The 19,925-nt window shown below is 40.4% G+C and overlaps 1 protein-coding gene across 1 annotated transcript in view; it reads right to left on the bottom strand.

Annotated features, from left to right (window-relative positions):
* Positions 1-9,674: 9,674 nt before the first annotated feature.
* The window catches only part of polrmt (polymerase (RNA) mitochondrial (DNA directed)), a 125,781-nt gene continuing 115,530 nt past the window's right edge, over positions 9,675-19,925 (bottom strand). The window contains exons 18-21 of the mRNA XM_078555949.1: positions 15,566-15,638; positions 13,194-13,285; positions 12,964-13,037; positions 9,675-10,889 (exon numbers count right to left, since the gene is read on the bottom strand). Coding sequence (XP_078412075.1) covers positions 10,840-10,889; positions 12,964-13,037; positions 13,194-13,285; positions 15,566-15,638 — 289 coding nt within the window. The 3' untranslated portion in view covers positions 9,675-10,839. The remainder of the gene's footprint in view (positions 10,890-12,963; positions 13,038-13,193; positions 13,286-15,565; positions 15,639-19,925) is intronic.

Genomic DNA, 19,925 nt, shown 5'->3' with positions numbered 1-19,925 from the left:
GGTGCAATTTTGGAAAATGATTTTCTAAAAATAAAGGTTTTCATCTGCTGTTTCTCTAATGTCTTTTTAATGTTAACGGGTCCAAAACAATAGGATCATTTATTTAACTAATATAACCATGTACCACAAAGTGATTGGTGTGCAATTTGCTCCCCAAATTCTGCGTCACCTTTTGAGTATTTAGAGGAAATAGTCAGGGTGGTTTTAGAATCACAGTGCGGAAGAGGCCCATCGGCCCATCGAGTCTGCACCGACACGTGAGAAACACCTGACCTACCTACCTAATCCTATTTACTAGCACTTGGCCCATAGCCTTGAATGTTATGACGTGCCAAGTGCTCATCCAGGTGCTTTTTAAAGGATGTGAGGCAACCCGCCTGCACCACCCTCCCAGGCCGTGCATTCCAGACCGTCACCACCCTCTGGGTAAAAAAGGTTTACCTCACATCCCCCCTAAACATCCTGCCCCTCACCTTGAACTTATGTCCCCTCGTGACTGACCCTTCAACTAGGGTGAACAGCTGCTCCCTATCCACCCTGTCCGTGCCCCTCATAATCTTGTACACCTCGATCAGGTCACCCCTCAGTCTTCTCTGCTCCAATGAAAACAACCCAAGCCTATCAAACCTCTCTCATAACTCAAATGTTTGATCCCAGTCAACATCCTGGTGAATCTCCTCTGCACCCCCTCCAGTGCAATCACATCCTTCCTATAATGTGGCGGCCAGAACTGCACACAGTACTCCAGCTGTGGCCTCACCAAGGTTCTATACAACTCCACCATGACCTCCCTACTTTTGTAATCTATGCCTCAATTGATAAAGGCAAGTGTCCCACATGCCTTTTTCACCACCCCACTAACATGCCCCTCCGCCTTCAGAGATCTATGGACACACACACCAAGGTCCCCTTATTCCTCAGAACTTCCTAGTGTCATGCCGTTCATTGAATACTTCCTTGTCAAATTACTCCTTCCAAAGTGTATCACCTCACACTTTTCAGGGTTAAATTCCATCTGCCACTTATCTGTCTATTTGACCATCCCATCTATATCTTCCTGTAGCCCAAGACACTCAACTTCACTGTTAACCACCCAACCAATCTTTGTGTCATCCACAAACTTACTAATCCTACCCCCCACATAGTCATCTATGTCGTTTATATAAATGACAAATAATAAGGGACCCAGCACAGATCCCTGTGGTACGCCACTGGACACTGGCTTCCAGTCACTAGAGCATCCTTCCGTCATCACCCTCTGTCTCCTACCACTAATCCAATTTTGAATCCACCTCATCAAATTACCCTGTATCCCATGTGTATTTGCCTTCTTTATAAGTCTCCCATGTGGGACCTTGTCAAAGGCTTTGCTGAAATCCATATAAACTACATCAACTGCACTACCCTCATCTACTCACCTGGTCACCTCCTCAAAAAATTCAATCAAATTAGTTTAGGCATGACAAAGCCATGCTGATGATCCCTGATCAAACCTTGCCTCTCCAAGTGGAGATAGATTCTCTCCTTCAGAATTTTCTCCAATAGTTTCCCTACCAGTGACGTGAGACTCACTGGCCTGTAGTTCCCTGGCTTATCTCTACAACCCTTCTTAAATAGTGGAATCACATTAGCTGTTCTCCAGTCCTCTGGCAGCTCCCCTGTGACCAGAGAGGAATTAAAAATTTAGGTCAGAGCCCCTGCGATCTCCTCCCTTGCCTCCCTCAGCAGTCTGGATAAAATCATCCGGACCTGGAGATGTGTCCACTTTTAAGCCTGCCAACACCTCCAATACCTTGTCACTCCCTATATCAATTTGCTTAAGAACCGCGCAGTCTCTCTCCCCGAGTTCAATACCTTCATCCTCATTTTCTTGGGTGAAGACGGACATGAAGTATTCATTCAACAATCTAGCGATGTCCTCTGGCTCCACCCATAGATTGCCCCCTCGATCCCTAATGGGCCCTACTCTTTCCCTGGTTATCCTCTACCCATTGATATACTTATAGAACATCTTGGGATTTTCCCTACTTCTACCAGCCGGAGCTTTCTCTTTGCTCTCCGAATTGCTTTCTTAAGCTCCACCCTGCACTTTCTGTACTCCACTAATGCCTCTGCTGATTTGCTTCCCTTGTACCTGCTAAAAGCCTCTCTTTTCCTTCTCATCGTATCCTGAATATCTCTGGTCATCCATGGTTCTCTGGGCTTGTTACTCCTTCCTATCACCCTAGAGGGAACATGTTGAGCCTGTACCCTCCCCATTTCCTTTTTGAACACTCCCACTGTTCCTCTGTAGGTTTCCCCACAAGTAGCTGTTCCCAGTCTACCTTGGCCAGATCCTGCCTTATTTTACTAAAATCTGCTCTCCCCCAATCCAAAACATTTTTTTGCAACTTGTCTATTTCTTTGTCCATAACAAACTTAAACTGTACCATGTTGTGGTCGCTATCATTAAAATGCTCCCCCACCACCACCTCAGCCACCTGGCCGGCTTCATTCCCCAGAATTAGGTCCAGCACTGCGCCGTCCCTTGTTGGACCCTCTACATATTGACCTAAAAAGTTCTCCTGTACACATTTCAAGAAATCCACTCCATCCAAGCCCTTAACACTATGTCTATCCCAATTAATGTTGGGAAAGTTGAAATCACCTAATATAATTACCCTATTGTTATTGTTTTTACACACCTCTGCAAATTGTGCACATATTTGCTCCTCAATTTCCCGCTGACTATCTGGGGGTCTATAATAAACACCTAACAATGTGGCTGCCCCTTTTTTATTCCTAAGCTCTACCCACAAAGCTTTATTCGATGGCCCCTCCAAAATTTCATCTCTCCTTACTGCAGTAACTGTCTCCTTAACTAATAAATGCAATGCCTCCTCCTCTTTTACCCCCTCCCCTGTAGATTCTATATCCCAGAATGTTGAGCTGCCAATCCTGCCCCTCCCTCAACCACATCTCAGTAATGGCTACTATATCACAATTCCACGTGTCAATCCTCACCCTTAACTCATCCGTTTTACCTGTAATTCTCCTGGCATTAGAGGCTATCCAGCCTTGCCTTACTCCCTTGAAACTTCATGCAGCTGTACGCCCTCTGACTTGATTGTTTAACTGTATTATGATGTGTCCCTATTCTGTTAACGTTCTGTGTACCCTCCCCCCGCTGAATTAGTTTACACTCCTCCCAACAGCACTAGCAAACCCGCCCGCAAGGATGTTAATCCCGCTCTGGTTCAGATGTAGACCGTCCCGCTTGTACAGGTCCCACCTTCCCCAGACATGGTCTCAGTGATCCAGGAATCTAAAACCCTCCCTCCTGCACCAACTCTTAAACCACATATTCATCTGCGCTATTCTCCTATTTCTGAGCTCGCTAGCACGTGGCACTGGGAGTAACACCTATTCAGGCCCTAATCAGGCTTCAGGTGATTGACAGTTAACTGTCACACAGTCAGGTGAGTCAGCTACATTACCAACCTTTTAACTAAACTACTGAACTTACGAAAATTAAAGAGAAAGACTTACCAGTTCAATTCCCACTGTCCACCAAATTGCCAATACCCACGCTCACTCTGGCTGTGTCTCACTCAGGATGAGCTCTCTCCCCTGTTTGTGTACAAGCACACTGTAGAATAGATCATGCTGTACAAACTCAGTCGAATTCTTTGAGGGGTAACAGAACTAGCGAATATTGGATTTTAGAGATGTAGGGTGGAATCTTCCAGTCCTGCCAGCAGCGGGAAGTGGGGGGGAACTTAATTTGGGGTCAGGCCAAAAATCTGTTTCCCAACGTTGGGATGAACTGTAGAGGCCTTAAAGGCAGGTTAAAGGCGGGTCAAGCTTCCCAATGAACAATGTTGCGAAGTCCTTTTGCATTCATTAGCATGTCATGCATGCTCATTAAAAGGCCATCTCGCTGGAATTAAGTTCCCCACCAGCGGGAATTTAAAATGTTTAGTTTTAGGACTGTATATAAGTGGCATGCACTTCCACGACGTTGAGGTCAGCACATTGCTTTCACCTTCTTGGGGATTGCTCACAACTTGACATATCAGGTGCCAGTAGTAAAAGCCGTGTGAAGGCTGGAGCTGGGGCTGGGGTGGAAAGGTGGAGTGGATGCTGGGCCTGGGAGGCAGGCTAAGGTGGAGAATGGAGGGAGGCTGTCCAGGTGCCCTTTAAATATAGCATCCGGACTTTCAAGCCTATGAGGTAATGGTGGCTTCCTGCCCATTCTCACCATAAGATTCACTGTGTTCCACACAGATGCATAAGTAATGAGCTGAACAGTGCAAGATCACGCGTGTTCAGCCATTCCGCCCACCCCCAGCAGGAATCATTTGCACTTCCGCGCTCGCCACAGAACTTACTCTTCAGAACAGAAGGTTGTGCCTGTAGTTTACTTCAATTTTAAAAAAAGGCATTTGGCAAAGTTCTTCATGTGAGTTATTAGTGAGGTTAATCAAGTACTCGGAAGGTACCTGAAGAACACCAAGTTATTACTCGGAACAAAGTATGTTAACGTTTTAAACGTCAAAAGGAGTGTCGGTTCCAGAGTAAAACAGCAAGTTTTGCTTATCCTAACTTAGTGTGTACATAGCTGCAATTGAAATGGTTGAGAAGAGTAACCTGGATGATTTCATACCATAGAAAATTAAGGAAGCCTTGTGATTAAATTTATCTCTGCATGAGAAGAGATTGCGAGGCTTCAGGGTAAAAAAGGGCATACAGTGAAAGATAACAAGCTATTTAACTTGGAAAACAACATGCGTTTATATAGCACCTTTAGCGTAATAAAAATCCTAAAATGCTTCACAGGAGCATTTTAAAGCAAAATTTGACACTGAGGCATGTAAGGCAATATTTGGGCAGATGGCCAAAAGCTTGGTAGTTTTTAAGCTGCATCTTAAAGGAAGAAAGGGACGTAGAAAGGAGGAATGATTTAGGGAGGAAATTCCAGAACTTGGGGCCATGGTGGTTGATGGCACAGGCACCAGTGGTGAGGTAATTAAAACTGGGGATGCTCAAGAGGACAGAATTAGATGTGCTGAGGTCATGAAAGGGGCTACATTGATACGCCTTTCTTTAACTAGACAGCTTGGTTCTTTTCTCCTGGGAGGTCAGTGAAGAAAATTAGTGTTCTCTCAAGCAGGGAATTCAACAGGTGGTGAGGGGGTTTATCCATAATGTAGTAATCATATAAAGAATCTGGTTGGAGTTGCCAAATGTCTTAATCACGCTCTGCTTTTTTATGTTCTCAAACGTAAAAATTTTATGCTAGACAAATGTAACAAACTATCTATTTTTATTCAGGACGTTTTTAAATAACCACATATAGTCTGTCAAAATTTCGGCAGGGGTGACGCTCTGAGGTCACTTTCATTAGGGCTCCCCGCTAGCTTTGTTTTAATTAACCATACCCTTCAAGAAACTGATGGGAATGCATTTCATGCCTGAGCTAATTTCTTTTGGCAATGTTTTTTCCATAGTAAATAAATATTATTTTTGTATTTTTTTAGCTTTTCAGTTAAATCCCAAAGTTCATAAACGGTTTCCTGTTTACGCCTTGTAATGGCAGCAGTCTGCACCTTGTGATGTTACGTTAGTGAGTATTTTATTTCCTCCTTCCCAAAAGTAGCTGACAACAGAATCAGCCCAATATCATCTTCACCTCTTATCTATTCCGGATTTTTTCCCCATGTTCTCCACATGCCTGAACTCTTACTCCTTTCCAATGTACTCGTAGCTTTCCAATCTTCTATTTGTCTGCAGCGAATTACATAGAAATTGCAACCCAAAGATTTTTGGGCAAAGTCAAACCCCATTGGTGCGTACCCTCCAAGCTATTAGTGGCCCTAGCCCATTTTAGTTCCAGTGTCCCTATATACCCTTTCTTTCACTCACATACCGTCGATGTGGGGATAGAAGTTGACCTTTGAACTGTCGAAAAATCCCTCCAAAAATGAGGGTCGGCTTATAAAAGTGAACCGCTGGCGCGGGTGGTTGCCATTTTGAAATGTCATTGGTATCCGTACAAAGGGTGGGCACATCTTAAGCTCCCATGCATCTTCGCAACGCAGCCTGCATTATCCTTTGCGCCCAGTTACAAGATACCGGTAAGTAAAACCTGCATTTGTGGGTGAAAAATTGAGGCTGACTACAAATGCGAGTATAGCAAGTCATGGCTGAAAAGTGGGGCGGGGTGGGGGGGTCGACTTATACACCAAGTATATGCAAAAACATGATTTTTGGTGCTAGGAAGATAGGGTGGTCTTAATCACCACAATTTATGGAATTATTCTTAAATGTTGCTAATTTGGCACTGCTCACTTTATTAAAATCAAGTGGTTGAGAAAACTACTGGGCAAAGGGCTGACCCACTATCATTCACACACTGAAACCAATCTGTTATCAAATTAAGGCTTTGACTTGCTTTAGTACAAAGCAGACTAGGAGATTACAAGTGCTTGTTTATCGCATAAGATTTCATATTTGATATAAAATACTTTGTGTTGCAATTTTTATGTAATTTAATGCAGGCAACAGGAGGAAATAAAACACTCACTAATGCAACATCACAAGGTGCACAGACTGCAGCCACTACAAGACATTGTAAACAGGAAACCATTTATGAACTTTGGGATTTAATTGGAAAAGCTAAAAGGTACAAAAATAGTATTAATTTACAAAGTAAAAATATTGCCCAGAGAATTTAATTCCGTCATGTAATACATTGTTATCCATTTCTTGAAGGGTATGTGAATTTAAAGCAAAGTTAGCAGGGAGCCCTGATGAAAGTGACCTCAAAGCATCAACCTCTGCTGAAATTTTGACAAAGTATATGTGGTTATTTAAAAATGTTTTGAATAAAAATAGTTTGTTACATTTGTCCAGCACAAATTTTTGATATTTGGACATTTGATATTGGTCGACAATATTATATCCTGTACAGTAATGAGCTTCTTGAGCAAATCTCATACTTAACAACATAGCCGGCCTGTGATAGTTGTAACATCGTCCCCTTGGTTCAAATAAAATTTCAGATCCATTTACTGGTAGGAATGCTAGAGCAGTGGGTTTCTATAATCATCCAATGTTACATCTTTAAAAGCAATTCAGTCATTGTCACTCTCACTGCAGAATTCAAGAGGCCAGAAACTGCGCTGGGAATAACAACCAATGAAAACCAGCCAACTCCTCTTCTGGATAACGTCAGAACTCTGGAGGGCCTGCTTCACTAACCAAACCCTAGAATAGTACGGAAAATCAAATAGATTTACTGTGGGCAGCTTCCTGGCAGGTGAGGCTGCTACAAAATCCAATGTATTCAGTATGACCTTTATTCAGCAATAAAGATCCACTGCCTGTGCTGAACCATAAAATGGAGAGAGGTGAACTGAAGGATATGGATTCTGGCTTAATCAATCTGCATACCCGGAGTCTCCTGATTCAGCATAAAGAAAACCCCTTTAGCCAGTTATTCTACACCGTTGATAGAAAGTCGTTTTAGCTTTGTGCCAGTACAAACTGTACATTGTAACTTGGGTGACTCAAATTTAGGAAAGAAGTATGAGACAATCTGACACTGCTTTGGCTTCACAGGTAGAAAGGTCACTTCTTTAATGAGCACAACACAAAGTTTAGAAGGTTTCCAGTGGTCCAATTGGTGTCATGGGCACATTCTCAACCTAATCTTTATTCCCTTCAATGTTGACCAACCAAGAGTTGACTGTGATGAAAACAGAGCTTAATCCTGTGTCCAAGGGAAAACATTGTGACATCATTGTGTGATTTTACATCGACAGGGTAAATGCATTAAATATCGGCTTTGGTTAATTGTAGCTGAAACACAGACAAGAGAATTCCTCAGTTATCCTGCCTGAAATTGGGTGGGGTTGGGATGAAGAATAAGAGAAAATTCAGGCAGTGAGGCAGAAATAGGTCTCATTATCCCAACTAAGGCTCACCCCCTACATTCTGGCTGCTCCTTTCCTGCTTGCCACATGCATTGAACAGGAAGCTAGATAAGCACATACAGAGAAAGGTATACAAGGATATGTTGATGGGATTAGATGGGGCAGACTGAAGCACAAACACTAGAGTCAGGACTTCTTGTTGAAGGGCCTGTTTCTATGCAGTAAATGCTTCGCAATGCATCAACTTTAAAGAAAAGGAAGGTTTATAACTGGGTCCTGAATTTTCTGTTTCATATTGCCTATGTTGTGAGGCGAAGAGGTCACTGCCAATTGAAAGTTCCATTAATTAGTCAATAGCTAGTGAAAAGACAGACCCAGAGTGCAGACATTTCCAATTAATTGCCAGACGACTGACTTGTGAGGCTCTTAGCTGAACTGCACTGCACTTCACTGATTTGAGGTATGCCAACTTCTGTTGGAAACATAGCAGTAGACAGCTTTGGGACTCTTGAAATTGGTTGTGTACCATGCAAGTCCTCATTATACTGTTAGTTGCTTGTTGTAATTGTCTTACTTATGATGGGTGTGAAATTTTGACTGAGTAAGGCAAATTAAGACTGATGGGATTAAGACTGGATTGAGAGAAAAGAAAGAAAAAGTTAAAAAAAGTGAAAACTTTGATCACCTCTAAAGACAATTTACTACTTCCAGGAATGAGACTCAAGTTTAAATTGTTCCCTTTCTGGGCCGGAAAAGTTGAGTGGCATTGCAAGAGCATATATCGTTAAAGGGTACTTAAGTCATTAAGTGCCAACCTAACTTTCTTTAGCAAGTTTAATTTGTTTTAACAGTGCAATTGCAGCAATTTTAAAAAACTCCTGGAGTGGTTGATAGCAAGCTCCTGTTTTTGCAGTGTGGCATAAATCGTGGTGATTTGCAACTCTCAGGGTGTCTCTTCCTTGCCACAAATTGCTGGAAATTTTACATTTTAATAACGGCATGTGTATTAGACTTGCTGTTTTTTCCCCAGCAAACTCTGGCCAATTAACTTTCCCATTGTGCCACCCACTTACATACTTTGTTCATTATTCTAATTCTAATGCAGCAGATGTCAAAGTTCTTAGACTCTGCATAGTATATCTTTTTCCAAAAGTTGTATTTCAAGCCTGCCGGCATTGCACTAAAGACTAAGAGAACACCTAGTTGATTCATTCAAAGGGGTTATTCCATGGTAAGAAATTGCAAAAAGGCAGCTTTCTGAAAAGGGTTTATTAGACCCTTTATGCATTGACTGCAATTCCCTCAAACAACTGTTGAGCTATTTAGATTTCTGTTTGCGTTTCTGATTCCATGCATCATTTATTTATAAAGAAAGTTGAGACAATATTTTAACCTGCATAAAGAGGTCTAATAACGTAATATTTTCCATCATCTAAGGCAATAGACGATGGGCATCTGACATATTCTCTTTCTGAAAAGTAACTTATCACAAACTGATCAATGCAAATTCAAATATAACCATAAAAGTGAAGGTCTCCAATTATAGAAGCCTGGTCTGCTTATTCTAACAGTTGCCAAGCAAGGACAAAGTATTCAGGAAAGCTCAAAGATGAAGTTTCTCCAAATGATGCATTGGCAAAAATGTTTCTGCAATTTCCTTTTTACCAACAACCAGCAGTGACATTTGCGGATATTAACCCTCCGATCAGCATAAACCTAAGGAGAATTTTTAACTAAATAGCACATGATAGCTACTAGTAATTTTTCGGATTGCAATTTATTATAAAAAATACAAGCACATCAAATTTTCTGTAATCGGACAAAGTTCAACAAGGTGAATCATTCAAGTAACAGACAAAATGAAATCTCTTAGTTTTCAGGCATGGGGGGAGGGGCGGGGGTCACAATAGATTTTCACAAAATTTGTAAAGCAGTGAAAGCTGCAGTCATCATATTTTGGTACCAAAAGAAACCTTTAATTTTTCCCCAATGTATCACAAAACACCAGTGGGATGAGGTTTCAATGCTAAGGACCGTTGGTCTTAAAAAAAAACACAGCAAGCTAGAAATTGGAGGGCAAGTCCTCTTCAAAGCCGCATTTATCTAGTTGTAGGGATTTTCTTCCACTTTATGGATGCTATCACTTTTGACTCACCAGATTGCTGAATTATAATGATGTTATTAAAGTCAGGGTAACTGTCGTGACAAGTTGGCGCTGGCCCCAAAAATCTAAGAAGAGTTGCTAAAAATAGCATGAAAATGAATGAGAAACAATTTACTTTCGGAAAATGTTTACACTGTTATTTTTCAAATTAAAAATTGAGATGGGATTGCATTTAGTGGGAAGCAACAATTTTGAGGTTGGGGGGGGCGGGTAGTGTGGCCGCTCAAGTATTCAGCTCATGATGCTATGACCTCCCTTTCCACCCAAGATCCTGCACTTTGCTGTGTCCTATGCCCTTGAGAAGAAACATTTGCAGAACTGGAGCTTGGTAAGCCCTGATGAAAGGATGACAAAGAACTGAAATAGAAGCTGTGAAAAAAATAGTTCAATATCCTTGGTTGCTTTCTCCAGTAAATACTTAGCAAGGCATACATAATTAGAAGAAACCTGAAACAAGCTTTTACTTAATTCCTCCAGATGGTCTTATTTTGACAACGCTGAGCAACTTAACCCTAAGGCAGAAATGGAGTTGAACTATTGTCTGTGGTAGTTTATCTCAAGTTTTCATCAATCGTGTCATAAATATGCAAAGATTTATACAAATCCACTGTACAAAAAAAACATTCTTCAACCATTTCACCGAAACAATAATTTCCTTCCCCAGCATAGGTCCATCATGTGTCCAAAGAGCAGCTGGGGGATTTTACTGGGCTGAAAAGGCAGATACTCTTAGATGATAATCCCTGCATTCTGATATCTTCAGCTGAAGAAATAGGTAGATTCTTTTACCTTCTCTAGATCAAATTCACCTGAAAGGAAACATAAGCACAAAACCATCAGCCCTGCATAAACGAGTGGGTCAGGAAGGAAGAGCTGATGAAAATCAAGTCAAGTTCTCTGTGGAAAAGGACTATTTACATTTTTAATATTGTTCATTAAATCTTTATTAATCCATATTTGGGAATTCTAAAATGTTAATCATTCATTGCTCAGCATATTAAGTGCAGAAACCTTCAGCAAAACAAAGTTTAGAATGTCTTTTCAAACACATGCAAAAAGTATGAAAATACATTCCAAATTTAACAGTTTATTAATGTTTTATGCACAGAATAAGCTGAGCTTTGAATGATCAATGTTTTAAAAATGTTTCCTAACATGGATTAAAGATTTAATGATAAATATTGAGGCATTAAAAGTCATTTTAATGAACTGAAGAGTACTTGAACAGGTCATCTCCTAACAATGGCTTATGCTCAATTTCTGAAATTCGGCAATGAGTGCAGTCATTTCTTCCTAAAGGAAAGTACCATTGACTTAGAAGTGCCACTGAAGTAGATCCTACATTTTCAAAGGACCTTAATATCAGATTATGTGGAAAACAAAGATCCAAGTGTGACATGAACAGTCATTGATGGCTTATAAACAATTTTGAAATTTTGCTTCAGGGTAATTCTCCAAGCCAAGGTACTTTTCTTGATCTGGAATTTCAGAATCTAGACTGGACTGGCTGGCTCAAAATTCCTGTCATCCAAACAGAAGGTGACTGCAAACAGAAGGTGAGTGAGGACCTTCTCTTTGCATCATGTGTCATACTCAACAGGCCTTCCATAAGCAAAAGTACAATGTTACATCACATTTCTAAATGATAGGACACAAAAGGAAGGAATTAAACTCACTACAATTAATCTGCTGCAGGCTAGAAGCTAGGCCCAGGTCACAAATGATATTCCCCCTCTTCCTTTCTATCCAACTTCCCAAAAACAGATACGTAAACTAGGATACAGAAACTATATTTTTGAAGTATGCGGTAGTATTAATGTAGATTGATCATACTTTGTTCAGATGATGTCATAAGTAGGGTACAGACACTGGTGTAAATTTTTTTTAAAAATCGGACAGGCAAGGAAAGGTACTGTATAAACTTGTGCAAATTGTACTCTCATTACACCAGCCCTTAGTTGCTTGTCATTTTGATGTGGTAGTTTGTACATGATAAGCTAGGTTTCATTAGTGACAAAGAAAGATTGCTCCAACAACCTTTTACACATTCAGTGCTGTTGCTCCCTGAGAATAAACTGTAGAGAACACAGGATGTTGTCTCTCAGCTAATTAAATACGCTTTCATGTTTTTGGAAAAGATATATTCATTTTTTGACTGAGAGATAGAAAGGGAATGTTGACAAGAGCACTTGGCTATGGCAAGTTTATCCAGCATGATCCATGCTCAATCCATGTGTAGTGTTGAGTTAATTGGTCTTACCTAGAATGATGGTAGATATCACATCTTGTGTCAGCTGCTATGGTTTTGGGAGGGGAAAAAGTGGTCAGGGCTCCAGCAGCCCCTGCTGGAAGATACTGAGTATGCATTGAGTGAGGGCAGGTTTGGGTTTGGCTGTGGTAATTCCTATGGGAAACTGCATGCAATCACACTGTCCAAGACTCTATTATGAATAACAGCTACTTAGATAATGCACCAAAGGGATCAGTGCCTAAAGAGTGGGAGTAATGAAAAAGTAACAGCTAAAATTATTCAGAAAAATAATCAATCCCATCAAAAAACAGCTTACTCTGGTTAAATACGGTAAAGAAAATTGATCATAGTTAATGCTCATCAAAAAGCTACTGATGATGCAGCTATTATATCTTTTCTTGAAGGTATTTAACCCAATCTTCTTTGTCATCCAGTTACCGCTTAGCACTCATCCATTATTGCTATCTTCTTCAGTGCATAGTGGCCCTTCCAAAAAAGTACTCTAAAACCTATAACATTTTATATAAAGAGTGCATATATTAATTAACTCATGTGGCTCTGTGTAGGAGTGCCTTACTAATCGAATGCCAGACTTAATTGTCTTCTTTTTCCTAAAGCAGTTTGTTCAGTACCTGTCTTCAGTACTCTAGAAAGCAGCTCCATCATTCTTTGGTACTCCTGAAGCTTTTTGCTTTTTCGATCAACACTGCGAAGACAGAAATATTTGGCTGAATCCAATTTGTATGTTAAACAGAGAAGTGCAGACACAGCAAGCATTTTTAATTCATGTTTCTGAGTGCGGTAAATCATATCTTTGAACAGATTATGATTTTGCATATATTGAGGAGAGTGCAATACTCACGGAATGTTGTAGCGGTATTTGTTTACCAGGAATTTGGAAAGATCTTGAAGAATAGGTTGGCTGTGCAGGGCTACAAACTGTTCACGGCAAACCTGCAACACACATACGCACTATTTACTAAGAAAACATGCAGACCATTGCCTCATGGGTTAAATGAGATTGGGCTGGGAGGTCTGAATGATGTCCACAAAAGACCAAAAGCATCAGGAACAATAGCATATAGAGCTGCATTTCAGTACAAACATACATATGAACAAGGAGAAGGAATAGGCCACTCAGCCCTTCAAGCCTGTTCTGCCATTCAATAAGATCATGGTTGCCTTGATTATAACCTCCTGCCTACGCCCGATAACCTTTCACTCCCTTATTAATCAAGAATCTATCTAGCTCTTCCTTAAAAATATTCAAAGACCCTGCTTCCACTGCCTTTTGAGGAAGAGAGTTCCAAAGGCTCATGACACTCTGAAAAAAATTCTCATCTTTGTCTTAAATGAGTGGCCCCTTATTTTTAAACCGTGACTCCTAGTTCTGGATTCTCTCACAAGAGGAAACATCCTCTCCACATCCACTCTGTTAGGACCTCTCAGGATCTTAAAGGTTTTGACCAAGTCACCCCTTACTCTTCTAAATTCTAGTGGATAAAAGCCTAACCTGTCCAGGAGTATAGTTCTTAATAGATTACAGAAGAGGAGAAGGAATTTATTCATATGTTTCAATTATTTTGATTTCAAAGGGTATTCAGTACGCAGTCAGCACTGTCACTCAAATGTCTTACTTTGTATTCACCTTTATGGTGAACTTACAATAACAGGGATAAACACTGTTGCTTATCATCAATTCCACAAGACTGGAAAAATAGAATAAGATTAGCTTTAATTGAACTACATTTCAAGGTTACTTTTAAATCATCTATTCAGGACATTCGTTCCACTGATCACGACACTTACAGCAAATTTCCCTAGGATAAGACATGTCTTTGATAGATGTTTTCAAAAGTCTCACAGCTAGGACGAAAAGTCAAACTCAATTCACTGACTACACACAAAATAATACACATTCTTAAAATTTTTACAAATGAAGGGCTAATTAAAAGCATGGCACTATTAGTGCACATTGTACAATAGTGTTGTGATACTAACAACTTTGCACTGATTTGCAGCAGCTTTGGATGCTTATCAACACAGAAGCACTTATGTAACAAGGCCATCAGGTCATTGATTTAACTCCCAACACAAATTTGTATTTATACAGCAGCTTTATGTAGAAAGCATGCCATATATTTTACAGAAAGGGAGAAGATAAAAATAGTAAAGTACAATGATGCATGAATTAAGGAGCCTGAAAATTTGATGGAAAAATGGCTTTGGACAGGTTTTAATTGTGAACAGAGATGTGGAAAGGGACAGGGGCTTTAGGAAAGAGTTTCAAAGAGTGCAGCTTAGGCATCTGAATGCTCTGTTACTGATAGTGGGGCACAAGTGGGCATTTCTTATTTTGTCTGCTAGCTCAGTATCACGTTGCAAATGTACACTTTGGTCTGATATGTATATTATCCTGGCACATTAATCATTTTGAAAACAAATTATTTTACAGCAGTCAAAAACACCCAAAAGTGGAGTTTTAAAAGAGCGCATGTAAATGAATGTTTTATCTCACTAATTAATCTTTCCATTCAGCTGATTCTTTTATTTCTTTGTTGGTAAGGTCAGAATAAAAGTTTGTATTTTCCATTTAAACATAAAGTTTGTATTTTCCATTTAAACATCGAGTACAAGACTGCTAGCAACGGTCGTTCCACATACCTGAGAAAATAAAAATACATCTTTCCTGACTTTCGACAGTTAATGTGGGTACACTTGGGAAGGTTTCAGTTATTTTGACTTTACATTCTGGTATACAATTTTCACTCCCACTCCATCGCCACATACCATTTCCAAACATAATCCATGCTCTCAGGTTTGTGATAATGACATACCATGCAGGTTATACGGGCTTTCACACCCTTGGATGTCTTGTCCTCCATTACCCACAACCCTGTCCCCCAGTAAACGCAAAACTCTTAAGCTGATCCATTCATTGGGAAAGGGAAATTGTTAGCATAACAACCCATTCTGCAAACAGGATTGTTTTAAATTCTGTTTTTGACTATGTTGCAAGTGGAAGTTCAGAAATTTGCAGCCAAAGCAGGAGGAAAAACTTAGGACGGTGTGAAACCAGGACAGAAAATTAAGTACTCAAGGCTCCCATTCTCACAAAGTATACTTAATAAAAATGTCATTGAAACAATTACTGTAAAAAGATTTCTTCTTTCACAACATCCTATTGCGTGCTTTTCAATAATAAGCAGAAAAAACGTGAAGGAGAATATTTACCTTGTTCATGACATCAACTGTGAATGCATGCGTCCAGTAGCAGTCATGGACAGAGACAAATGTTACTCCAGCACTGAAAAGACAAAGTTATGGCAATTAAATCTTCCAATTGATGCAAAGATTTAGGATGAATTCAGTGTCAAAGTCCACAAGCTTCTTTCTGTATATTTAGTTTGTTACCAAGAAGCCATACTTTAGCCTCAAACTTTACATCCTTACGCCTTCTTCACCCTAAATCAGTACCTCATGAATTCTCTGATCAGCCTTCTGCTCGCCACACTTCAAAAACTTTGGATATTCTAAAATCCCATCAGCCCACTTCTTCTCCCTCACAAGGTACAGTTCTCCCATTACCTCCATCCTTCTCTGTCCCAGTGAGCTTGCTTTAAGATCACTGTCTTTAGGTCCATCTACTCCACTGCATTGAAACAATTATCCTTGTCTGCACTGCCCATTCTACTTAATCTAGATTAGTGCTTGATGACCACTCCATTGTCAGTCACCATGTTCCTGCCCCTGTGATTCTCTCAAAGAAGTATTGAGCCTAGCTACCTTCCACATTGCCTTCAGGAGCCTTTTAAAAACCTCTTTCTTTCACTGTGCCTTTAGTCTTGCTTTTTTCTTTTACTGTCAGATGTCCACATCTTCACTCCTTACTTGCTTTTATGTGAGGGTTATATAAAGCCAACCCGTTGCTTACCTCAGCCATATTATGAACAGTTTTGGCAGTGGAGTCAGTGAGTAGAAAGCTGCAATTTCTATAAAATATATAGTCAAGTGGACTTTCCTTTTCAAAAGCTGCTAAGTGAGCTACATGGTTAGTGTTGGATTCTGTTTGCACGCTTGTTGTAAGGGATGGCCGACTTGGTGCTAATGATAGTGTTGAGTAGCAGACACTTCATAGGTAGAAACTCTGTTTATTTACAAAGGTACTCAGCAACAACTAAACACGTGCTTACACTTCAAACTCTATCTCTATACTCTGCTGTTATTAACTACAGGCTACTAACTACTAAGGTAGCCCGCGCTACTCTGCTTTTGGAAACTAAGTTCATGCGATCTTCCATTATAACATTCTTCTTAAAGGTATATTACACATCAGATTACCACATCCCTCCCCTTTACTCAGAAATACACTTTATATTTACAATTACAATTTTCTCAAAATAGTAAAATATTTACACTGATAAGTACTTTACAAATTCAGTCTTTCCGGGGGTTTACTTATGCGTGTAGAGCGTCTCAGCTCTACAGTTTCAGATGTCTGGCCAGGAACTTTCTTTTCCAGAGTTGTCTGAACATCGGGTGCTTTATTGGGCTCCTGCAGCTCTGTATTCTCCACTCTTTAAGGAACAGCAGATACTTCAGACACATCTGTACTAGGCTGAGTTCTCTCAACAGGAAATGCTGACCCAGTCTCCAACACTGGTGGAATCATTTCTTGGTGCATAGTTTCTCTCTTCCTTAGATGATCCACATGTCTCTGTACGACTTGGCCTTCCCCCTCCACGTGGTAAGATAGAGGTCCAGTCACTGCACTTATATCACCCGGTAACCACTTTGGTCCTTCTCCAAAATTCTTCACATATACCGTTTCTCCCATGGTAAATTTCCTCTCTCGACTATGCCAGTTGTGTCTAGTTTTCTGACTTCCCTGACTCCTTTCCACCGTCCCCCCTAAATTTGGCATTATTAAGTTCAATCGTGTCCTGAGATGGTGTTTCATCAATAACTCCACAGGTGTGACACCTGTTGTTGTGTGAGGGGCAGTTCTATAATGGAAAAGAAAGCGTGCTAGCTTGGTTGTTAAAGAATCTCCAGTTAGTTTCTTCATGCCAGCCTTGAATGTTTGAACCACTTGAGCAAGGTGGTAAGTGCTGAAGTTTTTGCATGAGTGATATCGTTGAGGCTGATAAACTGCTGAAACTCAGCACTCGTAAATGATGTGCCATTATCAGAAACAACAACCTCTGGTAGTCTGTTAATGGCAAAACTTTGACATTACTTCTCAACTGCAACAGAAAACGTTGGTGATTTCACCTCATTTATGTCCATCCATTTTGAGTGGGCATCAATAATGAGCAGAAACATGGTTCCCACGAAAGGTCCAACATAGTCAATGTGTAACCACACCCATGGTCTTTCTGGCCATTCCCAAGGGTGTAATGGATCTGAAGGTAACTTTTGCAGTTGCTAACATTGCGCACAATTTTTCACTAAATTCTCTATTTCACCATCCATCTTAGACCACCATATGTAGCTGCGTGCTATGGTCTTCATTTGGGATAGTCTTGGATGTGTACTGCGTAGTTCAATTAGCAATAGTACCTCCAAAAGGAAGAGAACCATCACTCGTGCTCCTCACAATAAGATGCCACCCTGACTGGTTATTTCATGTCTTCTGTCAAAGTACAGTTTCACTTCGTCAGATATATGCTCTCATGACCAACCGTGAAGTACTTGTTCTCATACTTGTGATAGGACTGGGTCCCTACTTGTCCAGTCTCTGATCTGTCGAGTGCATACTGGTGATGAATCTAAGAAATGTAACAACAAAATAAGTTCTCATGGAACTGGAACTTCCACATCCTTTTCTTGTAAAGGCAAATGACTAAGTGCATCAGCGTTTGCAATTAGACTGCCAGGCCTATGTACGAAAGTATACTTGCATGCTGCCAGGATTAAAGCTTTATTTGTGTTTGTGTATCTTCTTTCTACGTTCCTTCTTCTTTCTAGTGCTGACTTTAATCTTGGTCTTCTTTTAGGTTTCAATATTGGCCAGACTAATTTCAGATGCATGCTCGACTTGCATGAACTCAGTGGTTGAGTTCACCAGAATTTCATTATATGTCTGCTTCTTAGAAAATTCTGCGACTTTTGTCTCCAAAGCCTCTTAGGCTTCACGTAGCTGATTCTTTAGCTCTTCCATCTCTTCTTTGTATTTGTGGAGAGAGAAACAGAGTTAACGTTTCGAGTCTGTATGACCCTTCTTCAGAGCTCTGAAGAAGTGTCATACGGACTCGAAACATTAACTCTGTTTCTCTCTCCATAGATGCTGCTAGAGCTGCTGAGTTTTTCCAGCATTTTCTGTTTTTGTTCCAGGTTTTCAGCATCCGCAGTACTTTACTTTTATCTTTTTTATTTTTGTTTGCTGCCTCCCGGAAAATTAAGCTTTGTGTCTTCTCTGCCAACTCATCCTTCATTTTGGTCAGAGCTGGATTCTTTCCGTTTCTCTTTGTTCTTTTCCAGTAGTACAAACTTTGACCTGAGGTAATCTTATATTGTGTGAAGGTCTTTAAGCAGGTTTTCTTTTTCCTTTCGGAGGTCGCTCACCTCATCTCGAACCCTGTCCTTAAGCATGGTCTCATTGAGTTCCTTCTGCTGTTCTTCCATGTTTTGGCTTAAGACAGCTTGCGTTTCTTCAGGTTGTTGAGTCTATACACATTCCTTTTCCAAAGCAGAAACACTTCTTGCTTCCTTTTGGAATCTGTGGTCCCTCAGTGTTGATTTCTTTTAGCCAGTTTCACCCTAGGAGGCTTGGTCCTCTGCCTCTCAATACCAATACCTGGTGGCTTTACCGATTGGCTCCCATAATGAACAGTTACTTTACTTATGCCTTTGACTTGGATATTTTTTACCCGTCTATGTTTTTAATTGGGCAGCTTTTTCTTCCAAATTTAATTGATGCTCGCCATAGCTCAGATATTTGAAGGTATGTTCCCCAATTACTGTAGTGGAAGCTACTATGTCCACTTCCATTCGAATAGGTCTACCACTGACTTTCACTGTTACATAGATTGGTTCGGTTCTTCCAACCTTCAACTTATACAACGAATAAATATCTGAATCGGTTACTTCAGGCTCTTCTACATTGTGGATCACTGTTTTTGTTTCCTTTGTCCAAAAGTCTGCGTGACCCTTTTCCCTACACTGTCTCCATTATTGGTCAGTTTTTATGACAATAAAAACATTCTATTTTTTCTGAAGTGCCAATCTTTAAAAGATTGCTTATTTCCACCTCTATTGATATTACTCCTTGTTTTCGCTGCCGAGTTGTTTTTTTTCTCATTTTCCTGCTAGCGGGGGCTGTTTCCCACCTCTCAGTAGAGTATTGCACTTTTGTGCCCTTTTTGGCTGGGGCTTCCCACCCAATGTGGAGGATGGTGCCATTTTGTGCGCCCTGCATGGTTTCGAATCTTTAACTGCTTTTTCCATTGCCAGTGCAAACTCCAGCACCTTAAAATCCAAATTTGTTTTGGACAACAATTGCTTCTGAATCGTGTCCTCATTCACACAGTACACTAAACGATCTCTAAGCATATCGTTTAAGGATGTACCAAACTCACAATGTTCTGTTAAT

The sequence above is a fragment of the Cetorhinus maximus genome, chromosome 13 (assembly GCF_964194155.1).
Source record: "Cetorhinus maximus chromosome 13, sCetMax3.hap1.1, whole genome shotgun sequence".
NCBI classification, from domain to species: domain Eukaryota; kingdom Metazoa; phylum Chordata; class Chondrichthyes; order Lamniformes; family Cetorhinidae; genus Cetorhinus; species Cetorhinus maximus.
Note: the sequence above shows the minus strand (reverse complement) of the source record. Positions and strands in the feature narration are given on the sequence as shown.